The sequence below is a fragment of the Littorina saxatilis genome, linkage group LG15 (assembly GCF_037325665.1).
Source record: "Littorina saxatilis isolate snail1 linkage group LG15, US_GU_Lsax_2.0, whole genome shotgun sequence".
Classification (NCBI taxonomy): domain Eukaryota; kingdom Metazoa; phylum Mollusca; class Gastropoda; order Littorinimorpha; family Littorinidae; genus Littorina; species Littorina saxatilis.
The window spans coordinates 11,879,342-11,903,712 of NC_090259.1; the positions used below are offsets into that span (position 1 = coordinate 11,879,342).

Here is a 24,371-nt window from a genome sequence, read left to right on the forward strand (position 1 = left end):
ATCACCCGGTTTTTATCTCTTTCTCTCTAACATATACTCACACGAACGCACACACGCTCTCACTCTCTCTCGCTCTCTCTCTCTCTTAAACCTAAAGACATATCTAGTGCATGAATTAACAATATGTTAAACATGTTAATGAATACCTCATGTTTTGGCTTTTAACTACTAGTGCCAAAGATAAATGGAATAACATTTGAAAGCGCTCAAGTACATTTCGTTTTATCAGAATTGAAGACAGAAACACAGAGAGAGAGAGAGAGAGAGAGAGAGAGAGAGAGAGAGAGAGAGAGAGAGAGAGAGAGAGAGAGAGAGAGAGAGAGAGAGAGAGAGAGAGAGAGAGAGAGAGAGAGAGAGAGAGAGAGAGAGAGAGAGAGAGAGAGAGAGAGAGAGAGAGAGAGAGAGAGAGAGAGAGAACTCGAACTCGAACTCGAAAACTTTATTACCGAGGGATGATAGCATTAGGTCCATATGGTCCTTTCTTACAGCTAGTCCCTACTATAATACACACATGAAACAAAGAACAAATATGAAGAGAGAGAGAGAGAGAGAGAGAGAGAGAGAGAGAGAGAGAGAGAGAGAGAGAGAGAGAGAACTATGACATCAAAATAAAGACAATAAAAGGACAATTGTCAATCGCAATCATACAGTATTACTAATTACAACATTACCTATACGAATACATAATGCATAATAGAACATTGAAATGTACATGTATGTCAATATAATACAAAGGAAAAGAAAAGTCGACTCGCACACACACGCGCGCCGCATGCCTGCAATCACGTTCGCACTCAATACCAAACACACAATCACACACACACACACACACACACACACACACACACACACACACACACACACACACACACACACACACACACACACACACACACACACACACACACACACACACACACACACACATACACACACAACAACAACCTCATCATCATCATCATCATCATCGTCGACATCATTATCATCATCAACAAATTATATAGAGGTTAGTGATAACAATGCATTCTTGCTAGAAACAGCTTCAGAATGTAACTGTTCGTGACAACAGATATTTGCGAGTGGAAAGCTACCCTGGTGTGTGCGTGTTAAGAGAGAGAGATAGAGAGAGAGACTGTACACACACACACACACACACACACACACACACACACACACACACACACACACACACACACACAAAGACACAAAGACACATAGACACACACAAAGACACATATACACACACAGACTCACAGAGAGTAAGAGTACTGAAGAACGAAAGTCAAACAGTTATGGGAGTCTTCCAGGAAACAAAATTACCAACTAAAAAATGTATTGCATGTATATTACAAGACAATCAGAAACCTTAACAAACTCATCTTGAAATATAGAAATAATAATAAATGGTCTGTATTTTTAAGATGATACTTCAGTTATTTATTTATTTATTTATTTCTGCATTTTAATTGTAAAATTTATGTTTATACTTTGGCCGATATAATGTGGTGCTATGGAACAACTTTGCATCTTTTCTCTCTTATTTTATCTTCCATTTTTGTAAGTCTGAATGGAATCTTTCTTCACGCTTTCTTTTCAAAATCAGGACGTGACTGTTGAATTGCTGACCAGTGCCCTAAAAGAAAAGGCCAATGCACACTTCTACCTGGTGGAAGGCTTCCCTAGAAATCTGGAACAGCTGGAGGACTTCAACAAAACGGTATAAGAGTACTTGTTATTTTAAGTTTTATTTGATTTTATACATAGTGGTACCTGCGATGTGGGGCCTCTCCGATGAGAGGACACCTCCCTTTAAAGGACACATTCGGACGGGGATGTAGCTCAGTCGGTAGCGCGCTGGATTTTTATCCAGTTGGCCGCTGTCAGCGTGAGTTCGTCCCCACGTTCGGCGAGAGATTTATTTCTCAGAGTCAACTTTGTGTGCAGACTCTCCTCGGTGTCCGAACACCCCCGTGTGTACACGCAAGCACAAGACCAAGTGCGCACCAAAAAGATCCTGTAATCCATGTCAGAGTTCGGTGGGTTATAGAAACGCGAAAATACCCAGCATGCTTCCTCCGAAAGCGGCGTATGGCTGCCTAAATGGCGGGGTAAAAACGGTCATGCACGTAAAAGCCGTGGGAGTTTCAGCCCATGAACGAACAAACAAACAAACAAAGGACACATTCTGGGGTCCCTTTGTCTTAACTCTACCAAAGTATACCTGTCATGACAGGCCACCTGCAATGAAGGGACACTTTTCGCTGGTCCCAAGGGTGTCCTTTCATCTCAGGTACCACTGGCACTGTACTCTATTATCCCTATGCTGGGAAATTGTCGGGTCGTTTCCTCCCACAGTGGAAAGCTACCCTGGTGTGTGCGTGTTAAGGTGTAATAAGCCACCTGCACTTATGGCAGTATGGCCGAGGTCTTTTACGTGCCAATGTTGTGACACAGGTGTGGCACATGGATACCGTCTCTGACTGAGTCTGCACATAAAGTTGACCCGAGTCCGTCCCTGCCGCGATTCGAACCAGCGACCTTAGGATCACAGGCTGTCGGGGGAAGCATGCTGTGAATTTTTGTGTTTCTGTAACCCACCGAACTCTGACATGGATTACAGGATCTTTTCCGTGCGCACTCGGTCTTGTGCTAACGTGTACACACAAAGGGGGATAAGGCACTAGCAGGTCTGCATATTGAGTTGACCTGGGAGATAGGAAAAATCTCTACCTTAACCCACCAGGCGCCCGCGGGCGGGATTTGAACTCACGACCTTCCGATTAGGAGGCCGATGTTTTATCCACTACGCCACTGCGCATGTCGGTCAGAACCCAAGCTGAAACACAATGATTGTCAGTAAAAAACTACTGTTATGGGGACTTTGTACTGAAGGCTATCAGACATGAGCTTCAAGATTCCGTTTTGGAATTGAGATATTTACATGATGATTTTTTTGCTTTCAGATTGGCGGCATGAACTTCACGATTCTCCTGGACTGCGAGGAGAGTATTCTGCACTACAGACTCATAAAACGCGGCAAAGAGAGTGAACGCATCGACGACAATTTGACGGCCATCAGAAGGAAACTGACCTACTTCAAACAAAACACCCTACCCATCCTCAAAACGTTTGAAGACAGTGGAAAACTTATTGCTGTAAGTTGGCTAACTCTTCCTTTTTACATTTAGTCAAGTTTTGACTAAATGTTTTAACGTAGAGGGGGGAATCGAGACGAGGGTCGTGGTGTGTGTGTGTGTGTGTGTGTGTGTGTGTGTGTGTGTGTGTGTGTGTGTGTGTGTGTGTGTAGAGCGATTCAGAGAAAATTACTGGACCGATCTTTATGAAACTTGACATGAGAGATCCTGAGTATGGTATCTCCAGACGTTTTTTTCATTTCTTTGATAAATGTCTTTGATGACGTCATATCCGGCTTTTCCTGAAAGTTGAGGCGGCATTGTCACGCTCTCATTTTTCAACCAAATTGGTTGAAATTTTGGTCAAGTAATCTTCGACAAAGCCCGGACTTTGGTATTGCATTTCAGCTTGGAGGCTTAAACATTAATTAATGAGTTTGCTCATTAATTGTGGAAGCATGTTGAAACATTGTTCTACAATCGATATAACATAGCAATTATTCTACAAGCAACAGATGTGCTGATTTATGTGCGAGATAAGAATGGTTTGACACATGAAATGTTTAAGTATCTTACCCATTTAATCTTGATTGGAAAAATGTGTATAAGTAAATTTAGATATGGGACACCCCTTGAAATATTATTTATTTTTCAAAGGGACTTAACCCTCAGGGGCCTGGTATAAGTTGAGTGTTAAAAAAGATTTGGTGTACTGGAAACTGAGCTGAACATTAGGAATAAATTTATGTTATGATTATTTTTATTTATTTATTTATTTGAACATATTAGTTTACTGATAAGGTTTATTGATTTAAAAATTGTACACATTTGAAAAGAAAAGACCTATGAAGAAGGTTTGCTCCAAGCCACACAAAAAAAAAAAAAAAAAAAAAAAAAAAAAAAAAAAAAGATATAATAAAAAGGCAAAAAATAATTGTAGTAGCAAACCTGCATGCAACTGAGGTTAAAAAAAAAAAGAAGAAAAAAAAAAAAAAAAAAAAAAAAAATCTTAGTCAGTAATGCGCGGCAATTCGACACTCTCAACTGTTAGGCCTTGCGAGATGTCCTACTTGATTACAAATTTGTTTTGGGCTCACCTCCGACATAGGAAAACATCATCAGTAATAACACCTTCATCTAAGTTGACTGGTTCGTTTTTAAAAAAAGCGTCCTGGGTATGCCCCCCCCCCCCCCCCCCCCCAACCCCCTCACTGCACTCCTGATCCTCTTGTTCCTGTTCACTTCCCACCCCATCATCTTTCACCTTTCTAGGAAGGACTTCCGTTTTCAAACCGTGTTATGTGTGACCGTGACTGACCCTTTGTATTTGCATGTCAAAATGTCTACGATGATTTGAAGCCCCAAAACGCGAGTGTTTATGTTAAGATGTGTACAGTGATCCAATTCCCACAAAATGTTCGACCAATAACTCGTTTGTGTACAGTACAATACATATGAATAGTCCTATAGTAGCGAGTTTGTGTCTGCGCATAATGAAAGGCATACCTGGACCATTTTTGATTTGTTGTGGACTGGTTTGATCTACAGATGTTCCTTGCATGGAATTGAGTGTGTACTCTGTGTGTGGTCTTTTGTAATAAAGAAAAGTAAGTGGAAAAAAAAAAAAAAAAAAAAAAAAAAAAAAAAAGAGTTTGCTCATTAAAGTTGTCATTAAAATCGATTTTTCGCAAACAGATTTAAATTTGATTGCATCGTGTTCTTCATCACATTCTGAATCTAAAAATATATACATATGTCATGTTTACTCTTAAAATGTGATCACAATTAATGAAAATAGATTAATTAGTCTTACGATTAAAATTTAAGAAATCGATCCAAAAATGATTCCATCTTATTCTTTATCGTTTCCTGATTCCAAAAACATATAGATATGATAGGTTGTATTCAAAACAAGCTCAGAAAGTTAACAAGTATACAGAAAAGCGCGCTTTCCTGCTTAGCACAATACGCTACCGCGCTATTCTGGCGTGTTAGTTTCACTGCGTTTTGCATGTGGGAGGTGAGCGATTTCCTTCTCTCGGGGATTGACGAAGCTGTACTGTCTTGGTGAAAAAATACAGTGCGTTCAGTTTCATTGACTAAATGTAGTAATTTCGCCTTACGCGACTTGTTTACATTTAGTCAAGTTTTGACTAAATGTTTTAACGTAGAGGGGGGAATCGAGACGAGGGTCGTGGTGTGTGTGTGTGTGTGTGTGTGTGTGTGTGTGTGTGTGTGTGTGTGTGTGTGTGTGTGTGTGTAGAGCGATTCAGAGTAAACTACTGGACCGATCTTTATGAAATTTTTCATGCGAGTTCCTGGGTATGATATCCCCAGATTTTTTTTCATTTTTTTGATACATGTCTTTGATGACGTCATATCCGGCATTTTGTAAAAGTTGAGGCGGCACTGTCACACCCTCATTTTTCAATAATATTGATATGAAATTTTGGCCAAGCAATCTTCGACGAAGGCCGGACTTTGGTTTTGCATTTCAGCTTGGAGGCTTAAAAATTAATTAATGACTTTGGTCATTAAAAATCTGAAAATTGTAATTAAAATTATTTTTTATAAAACGATTCAAAATTATGTTTATCGTATTCTTCATCATTTTCTGATTCCAAAAACATATAATTATGTTATATTCGGATTAAAAAACAAGCTCTGAAAATTAAAAATATAAAAATTATGATTAAAATTAAATTTCCGAAATCGATTTAAAAACAATTTCATCTTATTCCTTGTCCGTTCCTGATTCCAAAAACATATAGATATGATATGTTTGGATTAAAAACACGTTCAGAGAGTTAAAAAGAATAGAGATATAGAAAAGCGTGCTATCCTCCTCAGCGCAACCGCTACCGCGCTTTTCTGGATTGTTAATTTCACTGCCTTTGCCACGAGCGGTGCCACGTGTGTGTGTGTTTATGGATTTGGGGATGTTTGTCCAAGTCTGTGTGTATGTTCATTGCCACTGTCACAGACAGACAGACACACACACACATACACACACTACGTACGAGTGTACAGTCTTGCGAAAAAAATGCAATGCGTTCAGTTTCATTCTGTGAGTTCGACTGAGCTTGACTAAATGTTGTATTTTCGCCTTACGCGACTTGTTAAGTTCTGTTAAAAGGGGAACAAACACATAGAGGCTAGCAGGCATACATGAAAGCACAGACAAACACACCTATACTCAGGAATGTTGTGCCATTCCACTATATGAAATAGGAAAACGCAATTCAAGATCAATGCAACTTTGTTTTTCCAGATGAGCGGTGACAGAGACACTGATGAGATTTACTATGACCTGTGTAAAACCCTCGACTTTGCTATCTACGGTTCGATGCCTGAACAGCCTGTAAGTACTTTCTGCTGTGTGTGAGTGTGTGTGTGTGTGTGTGTGTATGTGTGTGTGTGTGTGTGTGTGTGTGTGTGTGTGTGTGTGTGTGTGTGTGCGCCGGCATGCGCATGCGTGCGTGCGTGATTACGTATGTGTATGTGTGTGTGTTTATGGATTTGGGGATGTTTGTCCATGGATTTGGGGATGTTTGTCCAAGTCTGTGTGTATGTTCATTGCCACTGTCACAGACACACACACACACACACACACACACACACACACACACACACACACACACACACACACACACACACACACACACACACACACACACACACACACACACATACCTAGGGAGACACACCTCGCTCTCAGCTCTTGTTAAAACATACAGTCAACCCCACAGAAAGCGCCATCCCAAGAACCAGAAACGTCCAGTCCTGAGCCTGATGAAGCTGACTCTGCACCATTGCCCTCTCACCTCCTGCCTCCAGAGGTCACGGTCAAGGATGAAGGTCGCAAACCAGACATGCCGCAAACGCCCATCGTCTTCATTGCAGGTTAGTCTTCCTAACTGGTATGACGTACTATTACTGAAGGGGTCTATGTCGACCAAAAGTGTGGGATTGAGTTTTTCAATAAAACTTGCAAACCACACTCGAATTTCTAAGAAATATAAAAAAAAGATCAAAAAACATCAAATTCTACCGATGTCACTAAACATCACGTTAGTTTTAGCGAGATCAGCAAAACACTACAGAAACTCCACCATGTGGTATTCCCTGTATATAGGGAATCCACCTACAGGAACTCAACCTACAGGGAATCCCACTCTTTTGGTCGACATAGACCCCATCAGCCGTACTGTTACATGACAAGGAAGAGTGGCAGTATTGCGTTTTCACTTTAGAAGTATGGCTGTATATTTTGTCGAGGCATTTAAGTTTGATGCTGCAGATTTGAGATAATCGATAGAGGCGGTTAAGATTTGCTTGAGTGAATAACAAGTCGCATAAGGCGTAAATACAACATTTAGTCAAGCTTAGTCGAACTCACAGAATGAAACTGAACGCAAAGCATTTTTTCCGCAAGACCGTACACTCGTAGCATCGGCTGTCCACCGCTCGTGGCAAAGGCAGTGAAATTAACAATACAGAAAAGCGCGGTAGCGGTTGCGCTGAGGAGGATAGCACGCTTTTCTATATCTCTATTCTCTTTAACTCTCTGAACGTGTTTTTAATCCAAACATATCATATCTATATGTTTTTGGAATCAGGAACGGACAAGGAATAAGATGAAATTGTTTTTAAATCGATTTCGGAAATTTAATTTTAATCATAATTTTTATATTTTTAATTTTCAGAGCTTGTTTTTAATCCAAATATAACATATGTATATGTTTTTGGAATCAGAAAATGATGAAGAATATGATAAACGTAATTTTGGATCGTTTTATAAACAAAATCTTTTAATTACAATTTTCAGATTTTTAATGACCAAAGTCATTAATTAAATTTTAAGCCTTCAAGCTGAAATGCAATACCAAAGTCCGGCCTTCGTCGAAGATTGCTTTGCCAAAATTTCAATCAATTTTATTGAAAAATGAGGGTGTGACAGTGCCGCCTCAACTTTTACAAAAAGCCGGATATGACGTCATCAAAGGTATTTATCGAAAAAATGAAAAATATGTCCGGGGATATCATACCCAGGAACTCTCATGAAAAATGTCATACAGATTGGTCCAGTAGTTTACTCTGAATCGCTCTACACACACACACACAGACAGACAGACACACACACACACATACACCACGACCCTCGTCTCGATTCCCCCTCTATGTTAAAACATTTAGTCAAAACTTGACTAAATGTAAAAAGAGTAAAGAGAGGTTGTTTTCTCAGCGTAGCAATAGGCCATGATATGTGGACGAGACAAGTATAATGCAACCTAGTCCGAGAGTTGTGAGAGCTTAAAAGAAACAAGTCGCGTAAGGCGAAATAACAACATTTAGTCAAGCTGTCGAACTCACAGAATGAAACTGAACGCACTGCTTTTTTCACCAAGACCACATACTCGTAGTTTCGTCAGTCCACCGCTCGTGGCAAAGGCAGTGAAATCGACAAGCCATGCAGAATAGTGCAGTAACGGTCGCGCTGAGCAGGATAACACGCTTTTCTGTATGTCTATTCTTTTTAGCTTACTGAGTTTGTTTTTAATCCAAACATATCATATCTATATGTTTTTTGAATCAGGGACCGACAAGGAATAAGGTGAAATTGTTTTTAAATCGATTTGGGAAAATTAATTTTAATCATAACTTTCATATTTTAAATTTTCAGAGCTTGTTTGTAATCCAAATATAACATATGTATATGTTTTTGGAATCAGAAAATAACGAAGAATAAGATGAAATTGTTTTTGGATCGTTTAATAAAAAAAGTAATTTTAATTACAAGTTTTCGATTTTTAATGACCAAACTCATTCATTAGTTTTTAAGCAACCAAGCTGAAATGCAATACCAAAGTCCGGCCTTCGTCGAAGATTGCTTTGCCACAATTTCAATCAATTTTATTGAAAAATGAGGGTGTGACAGTGCCGCCTCACCTTTTACAAAAAGCCGGATATGACGTCATCAAAGGTATTTATCGAAAAAAAAGAAAAAAAGTCCGGGGATATCATTCCCAGGAACTCTCATGTCAAATTTCATAAAGATCGGTCCAGTAGTTCACTCTGAATCGCTCTACACACACACAGGCACAGACACACCGGCACACACACACACACACACATACACACACACACACACACACACACACACACACACACACACACACACACACACACACACACACCACGACCCTCGTCTCGATTCCCCCTCTATGTTAAAACATTTAGTCAAGACTTGACTAAATGTAATAAGTGGACTCAAAATAAACACGTGTTATTATGCTTTATCCATACATTGTTGAATAAACACTGTTTCAACCAAATTAAACTAATTATCTATTTTATTGCAATTTGTGAATCACTGTGGTGGTTACAGATAGTTTGTCAAGTAGTTTTGTTTTCAATCTGACACTCTGAACGAATTTTATTCTTCTTTTCTTGAGGACAGTAACATCTTTCAGTTTTGAGGTGCTTGTTAGTTTTAATTAAAGTTTGTTCTTGACGTTTTCATCACAGGTGGGCCAGGCAGCGGCAAAGGGACGCAGTGTAAGCGGTTACTTTCTCGCTACACCGACGCAGTGCATCTCTCCATGGGCGACATTCTGCGCAGCAAGGTGGCGAAAGAGGGCACTGCTGATGCCAAGTGGGGAATGGTGACAGACCTGTTGAGGAAGGGAGAAATGGCGCCTGAGGTATGTGCTGCTGACAGAGAGAGAGAGAGAGAGAGAGAGAGAGAGAGAGAGAGAGAGAGAGAGAGAGAGAGAGAGAGAGAGAGAGAGAGAGAGAGAGAGAGAGAGAGAGACAGAGAGAGAGAGAGAAAGAGAGAGAGAGACAGAGAGAGAGAGAGAGAGAGAGAGAGAGAGAGAGAGAGAGAGAGAGAGAGAGTATTTGAAAAGGAAACTCAAGACATTAATGGTGCTCTTCCAAGAAACAAAATTATGAACTACAAATTCATTGTGTGCAAATTGCATGTCAATCAGAAACCTTATCAAATCTCATCTTGAACTCATCTTGAAAGAGAGAATAATAATAACTAGTCTGTTTTATTTTTCAAGATGGTGCTTTTTTTTGTACTTATTTATTTATGCATTTTACTTGTTAACTTAGTGTTTATCCTTTTGGCCAATACAATGTGGTGCGATGAAACAAATTTCCATCTTCCTTATCTTATTTTATCTTCTATATTTCTGTGATAGGGTGAGTGTCACCAATTTATAGAGTAAAGTTATTGTCATTGTCCAGTTATTTTGTTTCCAACTCGTTCCTCGAACCTGGTTACATTTGTAAGTCTGAATGGAATCTTTATTCACAATCAGGATGTGACTGTTGAATTGCTGACCAGTGCCCTGAAAGAAAACCCCAATGCACACTTCTACCTGGTGGAAGGCTTCCCCAGAAACCTGGAACAGCTGGAGGACTTCAACAAAACGGTATGAGAATACTTTGACCGATATCATGTTATCCTTTAATTCTCAGAACCAGTATTTTTTTTACAAGTAGAATTATCCTTAGTCTTTCACAATAAATCAGTCATAATCTTTTGTCCCGTCTAAGAGTTACACCCCTTTGAAACAGCGAGCCAAAGAAAATAATTATGATGTTCAGAACATTAGTCTGTAAGGATTTTATTGGATGTGAAAGAGTTGCTCACCCTTGGAAATACTGAGGCAAACAAACCTACTTGGACAGTGAAACCATGTGAACGACCGACATTCCAGTGAAAATGTCTCATCTGTGTTGTGTCCGCTCAATATAATACAAAAGTATATATATGCACATCGGAACATTGCCAATTGATGTGACTATGTTTGTTAGTGCACAGATGGCCGCTAGCTAGTGGTTAGCCAACAATGTCACGTGGGTTTGATTGCCTCAATGAGGGCGGGGATGTAGCTCAGTCGTTAGCGCGCTGGATTTGTATCCAGTTGGCCGCTGTCAGCGTGAGTTCGTCCCCACGTTCGGCGAGAGATTTATTTCTCAGAGTCAACTTTGTGTGCAGACTCTCCTCGGTGTCCGAACACCCCCGTGTGTACACGCAAGCACAAGACCAAGTGCAAACGAAAAAGATCCTGTTATCCATGTCAGAGTTCGGTGGGTAATAGAAACACGAAAATACCCAGCATGCTTCCTCCGAAAACGGCGTATGGCTGCCTAAATGGCGGGGTAAAAAACGGTCATACACGTAAAATTCCACTCGTGCAAAAAACACGAGTGTACGTGGGAGTTTCAGGCCACGAACGCAGAAGAAGAAGAAGAAGATTGCCTCAATACTTTCAAGGAAAAGTAACTTCAGCAGTAAAAAGGACTGGGTGGCCGAGTGGTAACGCACTTGCGCTCGGAAGCGAGAGGTTGCGAGTTCGACCCTGGGTCAGGGCGTTAGCAATTTTCTCCCCCCTTTCCTAACCTAGGTGGTGGGTTTAAGTGCTAGTCTTTCGGATGAGACGAAAAACCGAGGTCCCTTCGTGTACACTACATTGGGGTGTGCACGTTAAAGATCCCACGATTGACAAAAAGGGTCTTTCCTGGCAAAATTGTATAGGCATAGATAAAAATGTCCACCACATAATAGGCCGTGAAAAGTAGGATATGCGCCGAAATGGCTGCGATCTGCTGGCCGATGTGAATGCGTGATGTATTGTGTAAAAAATTCCATCTCACACGGCATAAATAAATCCCTGCGCCTTGAATCCGTATGTTGAAATATGCGCGCGATAACAAGCAGCATAAAATAAAAAAAATAAGTAACGGCGTCACAGTGAAGAAGGAGCTCCAATGTACTTGTCATGCAGTGTGCTCGATATTATGCCCTTCCAACCCAATCTAAAACACAACGATATTCAGTAAAAAAAAAAAAAAAAAAACTGTTATGGGGACTTTGTTCTGAAGCCTATCAGACATGAGCTGCAAGATTCCGATTGGCCCAATGAATCTTTGAGATATTTACATAATGATTATTCTGCTTTCAGATTGGCGGCATGAACTTCACGATTCTCTTGGACTGCGAGGAGAGTATTCTGCACTTCAGACTCAGCAAGCGCGGCAAAGAGAGTGAACGCATCGACGACAATTTGACGGCCATTGGAAGGAAACTGACTTACTTCAAAAACAACACCTTACCCATCCTCAAAACGTTTGAAGACAGTGGAAAACTTATTGCTGTAAGTTGGCGAACTGTTCCTTTTTCAAGTTATGTTAAGAGGGGAAACACATAGAGACTATAGCAGGTAATCATGAAAGCACAGACAATCACACCTATACTCAGGCACACTAAGATGGAGACACACACACACATCCCCACACACACACACAGACATACACCCACAAACACAGACACACACACACACCCACACACAGGCACACACACACAACCACACACACAGACACACACACACACACACACACACACACATACACACACATACAGGCGCAAGGATGGAGAGACCCCACCACCACACTGAAAACATGCAGACATACATATATTTAACATAGGTCACATGAACACATACGTGCCATCACACACACACACACACACACACACACACACACACACACACACACACACACACACACACACACACACACACACACACACACACACACACACACACACACACACACTCTACCACCCTATCCACATCCTACCTACACCCCCCTCCCACCCCCCTCCAGCAAAAACAAATTACTGTTTGTTGTGCCATTCCAGTGTGAAGGAAAACACAATTCAAGATAAATTCAACATTCACTTTTGTTTTTTCAGATGAGTGGTGACAGAGACACTGATGAGGTTTTCTATGACCTGTGTAAAATCATCGACTATGGTATCTACGGCTCACTGCCTGAACAGCCTGTAAGTACTTTCTGCTGTGAGTGAGAGAGTGTGTGTGTGTGTGTGTGTGTGTGTGTGTGTGTGTGTGTGTGTGTGTGTGTGTGTGTGTGTGTGTGTGTGTGTGTGTGTGTGCGTGTGCATGCGCATGCGTACATGTGTGTAAGTTTGTGTTTAGCCACGGTACCGTTTGTGTGTGTTTATGGATTTTGGGATGTTTGTCCCAGTCTCTGTGTATGTTCATTGGCACTGTCCGTCTGTCCGTTTATCTATTTTCTTGTGTTTGTTAATCCGTGTTTGGATGTATTTTTCATTTTTACATTAATTTTAGTCAAGTTTTGACTAAATGTTTTAACATAGAGGGGGGAATCGAGACGAGGGTCGTGGTGTGTGTGTGTGTGTGTGTGTGTTTGTGTGTCTGTCTGTGTGTGTGTGTAGAGCGATTCAGACTAAACTACTGGACCGATCTTTATGAAATTTGACATGAGAGTTCCTGGGTATGATATCCCCGGACATTTTTTTTTTATTTTTTTCGATAAATACCTTTGATGACGTCATATCCGACTTTTTGTAAAAGTTGAGGCGGCACTGTCACACCCTCATTTTTCAATTAAATTGATTGAAATTTTGGCCAAGCAATCTTCGACGAAGGCCGGGGTTTGGTATTGCATTTCAGCTTGGTGGCTTAAAAACTAATGAGTAAGTTTGGTCATTAAAAATCGGAAACTTGTAATTAAAAAATTTTTTTTTATTACACGATCCAAAAACAATTTTATCTTATTCTTCGTCATTTTCTGATTCCAAAAACATATACATATGTTATATTCGAATTACAAACAAGCTCTGAAAATTAAAAATATAAAAATTATGATCAAAATTAAATTTCCAAAATCGTTTTAAAAACTAATTCATCTTATTCCTTGTCGGTTCCTGATTCCAAAAACATATTGATATGATATTTTTGGATTAAAAACACGCTCAGAAAGTTAAAACGAAGAGAGGTACAGTAAAGCGTGCTATGAAGCTACCGCGCCAAACAGGCTCGTCACTTTCACTGCCTTTTGCACTAGCGGCGGACTACGTTCAGTTTCATTCTGTGAGTTCCACAGCTTGACTAAATGTAGTAATTTCGCCTTACGCGACTTGTTTATTCTTATTTCTGTTGAAATTCACCTGCTGCCTCCTATCGTTTCTAAAACTTGCCTTGTTTTTTTGAGTGGTCTATGGGAGTTAACTGCTCTAAATTGAGCGATTTACAGGAGTTGCTCCCCTTACCATTTTCTGTCCTTGTTCGAGGTTAGTTAGTGCTGCGGTTCTGGCCAAAGCTGCCGATATTGTGGTTAAGATGCACTAACAGTGCCTACATACAGAAGTTGTTTTGTGCACATTCTTTCCATTACAATAAAAGTGTTTAAACTGCAAGACTAAACTGATAATGCCAAAGAAGCCGGAGCAAAGACAAATATTGAAAAATCACTGAACTGATAAAATGAACGTTTGAGATCATGGCAATCTACAGTTTAAACAGACTCAACAGAGAGAGAGAGAGAGAGAGAGAGAGAGAGAGAGAGAGAGAGAGAGAGAGAGAGAGAGCGCAATATTTTGTAAGCCCTTATTTCCTATAATTCACAACTTCCTGCCAGATTTATCCAGATAACAATCAATTTTGCATACTAAATTGATTACGTTCCCCGAACCCACCCCTCTGCGGAAAATGTATCGTTTCCGGGCGGCAGTCTCGAATGTTTAGGTCTCCATTCGGAAAGCAGCTAGCAGTATCTCTCAGAGCCATCTGTGCCAGAGATTGTGTGTTGGCTGTTTATTTGCAAGGGAATTGTCTAGGATTGGAAAGGAAGCTGGCTTTTCCTGGTAGATAAAAGTGTCAAGTTGCTGTGAGCGAGTCCAGAAGCGATACGATTTGGAGGGCCGGTTTTAAAGGCAGAGTAAGCCTCCCGTAAACCATCACAGATACGGTCAGGCTTTTACACACAGTACAAACACCCTTTCATTTAAACACTCACCAATTGAGAACATCCTAGGTGCCCTCCGTAAAGAGCGAACAATTTTCAAAGAATTTATTTTTGCGTGGTTTATCTTACCCCTGAGCCATCGTGAACCCGTGTGATCCAGTTTTCCCTTTTCACAATGCAGTCGTCATAGTTAGTCATTTGAATGCGACTCGACGTGCGCGTGAGCTTATCTACAATAGCACGTTTTTTTTATGCACGAAACAACGGCTGTGGTTCACAAGAACTCTAGCGATGGCTTTTGACTGTTGAGAGGAACGGCGATTTGCACTGATAAACCGGCCGTCGTCTGCTACGACCCTTGCGTGACCCTGCTTCCGGGCTTTTCTTTTTTTAAACTTTCACAACTTCGAATTGTTCTGATCTTGTCTTGATGAAAAACGAATTCTTTTATGATTAAAGAATGTTTGTGTAACAAGCTGTCAATTTATTATTTAGATTTTAAAAGTTAGGTCTAGCGCAAAAACGAGGCGCCGTTGTTGTTAACGGAACAAGTCTACGAAAATAAATTCTTGGAAAATGTCTCACGCTCGACAGAAAGCAGCCAGGATGTTCCCGTTCGGTGAGCGTTCAAATGGAAGTATGCTTGTACTGTATTTAGACGCTCGGGGAGCTCTGTGATGGTTTACGGGAGGCTTACTGTGCCTTTAAAAGGCACGACGCCAGTTCAGCGTGCGTGTGTGTGTGTGTGCGCGTGTGTGTGTGTGCGCGTGTGTGTGCAGTCTCTCTCTCTCTCTCTCTCTCTCTCTCTCTCACAGTCTCTCTCTCTCTCAGTCTCTCTCTCTCTCTCTCTCTCTCTCTCCCTCTTTCTCTCTCTCTCTCTCTGGCTTTTTTATGTGTGCGACTTGTCAGGTTTTTTTTCCTCTCTCTCTCTCTCTCTCTCTCTCTCTCTCTCTCTCTCTCTCTCTCTCTCTCTCTCTCTCTCTCTCTCTTTCTCTGCCGTGTGTGAGTCAGTGTATGTGTGTGTGTGTGTGTGTGCGTGCCTTTTTGTGTGCGTGTTCAGGCATGAATGCATGTACTATGTGCATGCGTGTGTTTGTATGTGCGTGTTTTCACTCTGAGCATTTTGCTTCCACCTCAGTCTTTGGTGTGCACTAACACGCGTGCAGAAATCTAGTCCGTGCAATCTCAGTTGGTGTTTGTTTCCATCTCAGTGTGCTCTAAACTGCGTGCAGATGTAACTTCAGCTTTACTAAGGCAAACAAAAAAAATAGGTGTGGTTACGGTAACATAGCCAAAAAAAAATAGGGTAGGAAGGTAGGCAATCACTTTTTTTTTTAAACTTTTTTTTCTATTAATGTGTACAAATTAAACCTACTTGACAGCGAAATAAGTGTGCGACTCGGGCGCTTTCGCTTTCATTGCGTTTTCTGCACTCGTTTTCTTGGTTTTTGTGGGTGGTTTTTTTTTACAATTGTAATAAAAAGTTATAGGGTCGGCCCCTAAAAATAGGGTAGGTCGGGTTACCGTAACCACACCTATTTTTTGTTTAGGCCTAAACTTCCGCACCAGCAGGAAACCCAAAGACTTCTCACAAAATACATAAATAGACTCCAAGACAAATAAATTCATTCCCGCTCTGAGCCTTTGTGGGAATCCATTACACCATTACCACCAGGCATTTACCTGATCACCACCCAAAGGCCGGATAATGCCACAGGTATACAGATACCCTGGGTAAAAGTAAACACTCCAAGATATTCCACCTGTCTAAACCATACCGTGCATTGTTCGTGCGTTACGCCCGATCCTTCTTTGCGGACGTACACAGTGGGACCTCTCTGTAAAGACCGACACAATCTGAGAAAAATAAACACAAAGATATTCAAGCTGCCGTTTAAACCATACCGTACACTGTTCATGCGTTACGCGGCCCGATCCTTGTTTGCGAACGTACACAGTGGGACCTATTTGTGAAAGACCGCCACAATCTGAAGGGTAGTAAACACACCACGATATTCGAGCTGTTTAAATCATACCCTACATTGTTCAATCGTTACGCCCGATCCATCTTTGCGAATGTAGGCTACACAGTGGGACCTATCTGTAAAGACCACCAAAATGTGAGAAAATACAAACACACCAAGATGATATGTCCAGCTGTCTAAATCATACCCTACATTGTTCAATCGTTACGCCCGATTCTTCTTTGCGAATGTTGACAGTGGGACCTATCTGTAAAGAGCGTCACAATCTAAGAAAAGCAAACGGGCCAATACATGTATATTTCGGCTGTCTAAAAAAAATTAAAAAAATAATAATAATACCATGCAAAGATCATAGTGTTACACCCACGGCTGCTTTGCGAAGGTGTACAAAGGAACCCATCATTAGAGACCGCCAAAATATGAGGAACACAAACAGATCAAAATATTCCAGTTGTGTACATCATTGCTTGCATGGTTCATGTGTTGCACCCAAACCTTTTTTTTGCAAAGGTATATTGTGTAACCTACCTCATACGACTGCCCAAAATCTTATCATGGGAGTCAATGTTCGAGTTTATGAACAGAAAATCTGAGAAAGCAAGGTCTTAAAAATAAGGAGAGGGAGTCTTAAATCGGGTGATTGGGTGGGCTTGGTGGAGGGGTCGTGAAAGGCAGGTTCCATTGTAATACGTTCACCACACGTTGAGGTTGCTTGGGTGTTTTTTTGTTTTTTTGTGTTTTTTTGTTGTTGCTTGGTACTTTCCCTGGGGACCGATACCCGCTACCTGTGATGTCTGATATAACTGACAAGAAGCAGGTGGTACACAGATCCTTTTTGCTTTACTCCAAAGTTATGTGATGTTAGCTAGAGAGCAGGTAGACTGTTAAGTGGAAGATGGGATGATGCTAGCTAGAGAGCAGGTAGATGGAAAGTGGAAGATGGGATGACGTTGGGTTGTTGGGTGGGGGAGATGGGGAGGGGGACGCTGGAGACGGGAGGGGTCCGGAGAGAGGAAAACTTAGAAGGGGGGGGGGGGGGGGGGGGGCATGGGTATGGTTTCGGGTGGGGATTGGATGCGACGGGAAGGGGGTGGAGGAAGGAGAGTGGAGGGGTACGTATTTCTATTCGTGAAAGAACTAATTTCATGAAGATCTTCTGTGGCTATCTGGGGGGGGGGGGGGGGGGGGAGGGGGGCACTTCTACTTGTGACAGAACCAAGTTATTACATCTCTCAGAATACAACAACAACAGTGACAACAAACCACGAAATACGATACCCATCATTTTTCTGAAGCCATCTTGTTAACGCAATACTTGTCTTGGCAAATTTCTTATTCCCGACAACATCTGCAATGTCAAGGTTGTACAAACGGATCATCAGTTTATCGAAGTGTCAGAGGAAGGAAAAATAAAGCTCCCGGGGCTTTTGAATGCCGGTTAATTGGTTTAAAGGTGCCTTTCGTCCCATTCAGACACTTGTGTAAATCACCATAAATCAACGTTTACACGGGATAAGAGCATCGTTTCATGTGGCTATTGACGCAGTTAGTTGAGCGCACTCCTTGCACCGCTAGGGATAGCGCGGTGAGGTTGATGATGATAACTGATTAGTTTTAACGTCCTCTCAGAACTAATTGGCCTGGGACAAGTAGAGTTAATATGCTTTATGTGGGGACAAGACACTGGACAAACATGCAAACAGAGAGCATATATGATCGTGTTATATATCTGTAAGTCTGAGGTTAAACACACTGCGCTAATCATACTGATGCAACACGGCATTAAACGACTCTGATTTGTAATCCTTGAAGCACACTTTTTTGTGATTGTTGATATGAGCCGCATACGACCCTGCAACGTTGGTCATTGAATATCCATAAACCGACATAAACCGACAAACACAAACTGAAATGTTACAGTTTGTTGCACAAATATTGAACAATCCACGCATAGCCGTAGCGACATTCCAGAAAGGTGTATAATTATGTACATGAGAACTTTTCTTATGGTTCAGCAACTGTCTAGTATTTGTCTTTCTTTCTAGAAACTGTCTATAAACCAAAAAACACTAAAATACCAGTGTGTGACAAATACATTGAACAATCCACGCATATTGTAGTAACATTCCAGAGAGGTGTACATAATAACTATTCTTAGGGTACGTTATCTTTCTATTTTGAGTGGTTTTTTGAGTCACTTGAGAAAAAGTGACTCTATGTAATCGGTCAGTGTTAGTCTGTCCGGCCGGCCGTCCGGCCGGCCGTCCGTCCGGCCGTCCGTAGACACCACCTTAACGTTGGACTTTTCTCGGAAACTATCAAAGCGATCGGGCTCATATTTTGTTTAGTCGTGACCTCCAATGACCTCTACACTTTAACGATGGTTTCGTTGACCTTTGACCTTTTTCAAGGTCACAGGTCAGCGTCAAAGGAAAAATTAGACATTTTATATCTTTGACAAAGTTCATCGGATGTGATTGAAACTTTGTAGGATTATTCTTTACATCAAAGTATTTACATCTGTAGCCTTTTACGAACGTTATCAGAAAAACAAGGGAGATAACTAGCCTTTTCTGTTCGGCAACACACAACTTAACGTTGGGCTTTTCTCGGAAACTATAAAAGTGACCGGGCTCAAATTTTATGTGAACGTGACTCATTGTGTTGTGAATAGCAATTTCTTCCTGTCCATCTGATGCCTCATATAATATTCAGAACTGCGAAAGTGACTCGATCGAGCGTTTGCTCTTCTTGTTATAAACTATTTATAAACCAACACACACACACACACACACACACACAAATACTACAGTTTGTTACAAATACATTGAACAATCCACGCAGAGCGTAGCGACACTGATTCCAGAGAGGTGTACGCGAGCCCTATTCTCAGGGTACAATAACTTTCAATTTTAATTTTTTATTTCTGTATTTAAACTTTGTTCAAGCCTTTTTACAAATAAACTATTCATAAATCAACACACACACAAAAACCTACAGTTTGTTACAAATACATTGAACAATCCACGCATAGCGTAGCAGCATTCCAGAGAGGTGTACGCGAGCTCTATTCTTATGGTATTGTTATTGTTTATATTTAGTATTTAAACGTTTTTCAAGTTTTTATTATAAACTATTTATAAATCAACACACACAAAACACCTACAGTTTGTTACAAAGACATTGAACAATCCAGGCATTGCGCGTAGCAGCATTCCAGAGAGGTGTACGCGAGCACTATTCTTTGGTGCTGTGTGTATGTGCCTGACTCCACTGGTTCAAGGTCTCATACCATTCTTGGCAAACAGCCCACAGCCAACAGGGGTGTGCGAGCTATTTTCCTCTCACTTCACTGCTAAGGTTATTGTTGTTGATGTGTTGCGGCGAGGTTCAGAAGTGTTCTCGTACTAAAATTTGCAACATGTCTGAATCGTACTGAGCTGTGCGACAATCGTACTGTATCTCTGGATTGCACTGAAATTTGCCATATCTCTGGATTGCACTGGAATTTTCCATATCTCTGGGTTGTACTGAAATATGCCATATCTCTGGATTGCATTGGAATTTGCCATACCTCTGGATTGCACTGGATTTTGCAACGTATCTGAATCAGTTGTACTGAGATGTGCACCGTATCTGAATCGAATCGTATTGGAATTTGCAACATGTCTGAATCATACTAAAAAAAATATCTGCAAAATGTCTGAATCATACCAATATTTGAGAAATGTCCGGTATGAAATTCAAATTAATTTTTCAACATGTGTGAATCACATTGGACTGAATTTGAAACATGTGTAAAACATCCTGAAATTTGCAACATGTTTTAAGCATACGACAATTTGCGACATTTCTGAATCATTTCGAAATTTGCAACATGTCTGAATAACATATACATTTGCAACATGTCTGAATGCTCCTTTGAATTATACATTCAAAAGGGCTACAGACACACAGACTGCTAAACGGTGCTAGCTATGTTTGTTCTTTTGGTTCACGGTGGAATGCAGTTCACAGATGTTCTTATACATATGAAAAGTTGACAGGTTGGCGAGCGATTTTCGTAGGATTGCAAGCCATCTTCATTGATTAAGATGGTGTGTTTTTTTCTCGTATTTAGAAGTTACAGAACATCTTTTTGCACAAGTCAAGTTACAGACAGACATCCAGCGGAGTGTTGGAAATTCACACTGAAACATTTTGATGAAACAGACGTGTACATAAATTTCTGTTGAACTCAACCGATGTTGCTCATCACTTAGTCCCTGTAGTCCCTGCCGTCAGGTTTAGGCCAAAAAAAAGAGGTCTGTTTACGGTAACATAGGCCAAAAAAATAGGGTCGGTAGGTAGGCAATCACTTTTTTTTTTTTTACTTTTTTTTCTAATGTGTACAAATTAAGCCTACTTGACAGGGAAATAAGTGTGCGACACGGGCGCTTTCGCTTTCATTGCGTTTTTTGCACTCGGTTTTTTTTTTTTTTTTTTTTTTTTTTTTTTGGTTGACAAATGTAATAAAAAGTTATAGGATCGGCCCCTAAAAATAGGGTAGGTCGGGTTACCGTAACCACACCTATTTTTTTTTTAGGCCTTATATCATGCCCTTCCCATCACTCTCCCTCCCTGTCCACACTTACATACACATACACAGATATGCATGCATGCATATAACGCATGCACGCACACAAACGAACACGCGCACACGCATACACATGATGATACACACACTCAAACGGCACACGCCGGTCGTATAGCAGCGTCGTCACTGCGTAAGCATACGGCGCAGAATTCGAGGATGAAGCAACTCTATAATGTTCTAATGCATTTATACTCGTTTTTAGTGATGCTATTTTTTGAAGGAAAAGATCGTTTACCTCAAGACCGTTTTGAGGCTCAACACCACTGACGCAGTAACTGAGCCATTAAGATAGTTTTAGTGCTTGTTTAATGACTAAATGACAAGAGATTTAAGGTGCGAATACCTCAGTGTAGTGATGCGTTCCCCCATGACCCCATATGCACCGGTGACCTTTTCCTGACTGAGTTGCAAGGTCATATGCCTATCGCTTCTCTCATCCTTGACTGAAACCACAGTTCCGAGCTATATCCATTGCTTTTCGAGTTCACAGCAAGCTTTGCATGTAGGCTCCTGTCGTCATATGATACAGACATTAAACAAATTAAATAAATACATAAATGAAAAATAGATAAATGTAAAATGAATAAATAAAACAATAGATAAATAAATAAATGCAAATTTCGGGGAAGGGATAGGGCAAATTGCTTCAGCACAATGCATTACGCAGGTTCTTTGGGACGTGTCTCGAAACTAGTTCTAGTGTTGTTTCTAGTTTATGACGGAAACTTTCCCATACACTGAAAACGTAAGAGAGAAGTCTTGCCCGAACACCACCGTCGACTGCAACGACGACAACCGCCATCGCCACCACCACATCCACAACAGCCCCACCAGTCTGGCATCGCCGGAGTGGGCCGATTCTGAGTGGCCAGTAAGAACACGCCGCTGATCGTCATACTGGACTGTTGTATAGCGTGAAGAGAGAGAGAGAGAGAGAGAGAGAGAGAGAGAGAGAGAGAGAGAGAGAGAGAGAGAGAGAGAGAGAGGGGGGCTGGGAGGGAGGGAGGGAGGGAGGGAGAGAGAGAGAGAGAGAGAGAGAGAGAGAGAGAGAGAGAGAGAGAGAGAGAGAGAGAGAGAGAGAGAGAGAGAGAGAGAGAGAGAGAGAGAAGAGGGAATTGAATTGAATTGAACTTTAATTAACAAGGATTAAGATTTAAGGCTACGCCTTTTCTTACAATCTGTCCTTGAAAGAGAGAGAGAGAGAGAGAGAGAGAGAGAGAGAGAGAGAGAGAGAGAGAGAGAGAGAGAGAGAGAGAGAGAGAGAGAGAGACTGCGAGGGAGAGAGACTGGGAGAAAGAGAGAGAGAGAGGGGGGGACAGAGAGAGAGAAGAGAGAGAGGGACATACAGACTGAGATAGAGAGGGAGAGAGAGAGAGAGAAGAGAGAGAGAGACAGAGAGAGAGACAAAGAGAGAAGAGAGAGAGAGAGACAGAGAGAGAAGAGAGAGAGAGGGACAGAGAGAGATAGACGATGTCAGAGAGAGAGAGAGAGAGAGAGAGAGAGAGAGAGAGTCGATGTCAGAGAGAGAGAGTGTGTGCGACACAGACAACGAGAAAGAAAGTGAGCTGGTTAACATTCCATTACTCCTCCCGCCCCCCATCACCCCACACCCCCATCCCCTCATCCACCCCTCCACACATCTCTCACTACGGGGAGGGAGTCTGTTCGTAGCAGCAACCCGCAGAAGCTTCATTCTAGTCGGTGCGTGGATACCAGCGCAGTGGTAGCTTGCGGTGTGTGTGATAGAACAGAGGAAACTTTCTTCTTTTTCTTCTTGTTGCATCTTCGCTACTACCGTTCTCTCTCTCTCAACTTTGCAAAGGCGTTTTGAGTGGAATTTGTTTTTCTAGAAGGCAAGGTATTTGACCTCCAAAAAGGTGTTTTTTGTGGGTTTTTTTTTTTTACCTCGATAGGTCGCACAGATAGCTGTTAGAAGAAGAAGAAAAGATGAGGAATGCTTTTGATTAGTTTCAGGGTAGTTTAGAAGGAGAATGTTAAGAGGTCAGGACCTGGCTTTCTCCCACCCCCATCCCACCCACCGGCAACCCCTGTAGCTAATAGTTCTTTTTATTGTAAAACAGAGCAGTAACATGTGAAGGTTTGAAGCAAGTGAGTGAGTTGAAGATGTTAAGTGAATGTAAAAAGACAACCAAAAACCTTTTAATTCCTGCGCCTCTCTGAAATTGATCAATGGTATAGATTTAAAAAGCAGTATTTGTTTGTCCACAAGAGAGAAAACAAATCGCTTTTTATGCTGTTATAGCACTGAAACATCAACTTCCTGTTGTTTATCACTAACTTCCTAATCTCCCCACCCTCTTTCTCCCTCCAGGCTCTACCTCCTTCAGTCGGACCCTCCCCTCCGCCTCCCCACCCCCCGGCAAAAAAAATCAACAACAAAAGGGAGAAAAAAATCCTCACACGTCGAAAACGTGCAGATTCCACACTTTCTCATCAATTTGTCGTTTCTGTGTGTGTTTGTGTCGCTAACTTCAGTTCTGTGCAGCGAGAGAGGCTGTGTATTTTCAACTACTGCTGCTAGCGGCATCTTCTCAGCTTTTCAGCCGGTGGTCTGTCTAGTAGTCTGTTCTCTCGGTTCCAGCCGGTGGCAAAGCTAGCAAAATAGAGTCTGTTTCTGATGTGAATAGTCTGTTTCATAGGTGAATAGTACACTTCGGATGCCGATTGTCAGTTTTAGAAGTGAATAGTCGGTTTCAGTATTGAAAAGTCAATTCAGAATTGAATAATCAGTTTCATAAACGAAAAGTCGGTTTCTGAGTGAATAGGCACTTTCAGAATTCAATCAGTTTC

At 41.3% G+C, this 24,371-nt stretch overlaps 1 protein-coding gene across 4 annotated transcripts in view; it reads left to right on the forward strand.

The window, feature by feature from the left end:
- LOC138948559 (uncharacterized) overlaps positions 1-24,371 on the forward strand; it is a 100,547-nt gene that overhangs the window by 18,177 nt on the left and 57,999 nt on the right. For 3 of the 4 annotated variants that reach the window (XM_070320118.1, XM_070320121.1, XM_070320120.1), the window contains 8 exons: positions 1,604-1,717; positions 2,964-3,155; positions 6,406-6,495; positions 6,872-7,037; positions 9,663-9,838; positions 10,463-10,576; positions 12,113-12,304; positions 12,904-12,993. In XM_070320118.1, coding sequence (XP_070176219.1) covers positions 1,604-1,717; positions 2,964-3,155; positions 6,406-6,495; positions 6,872-7,037; positions 9,663-9,838; positions 10,463-10,576; positions 12,113-12,304; positions 12,904-12,993 — 1,134 coding nt within the window. The remainder of the gene's footprint in view (positions 1-1,603; positions 1,718-2,963; positions 3,156-6,405; positions 6,496-6,871; positions 7,038-9,662; positions 9,839-10,462; positions 10,577-12,112; positions 12,305-12,903; positions 12,994-24,371) is intronic. The other variant, XM_070320119.1, reaches the window with a different exon arrangement.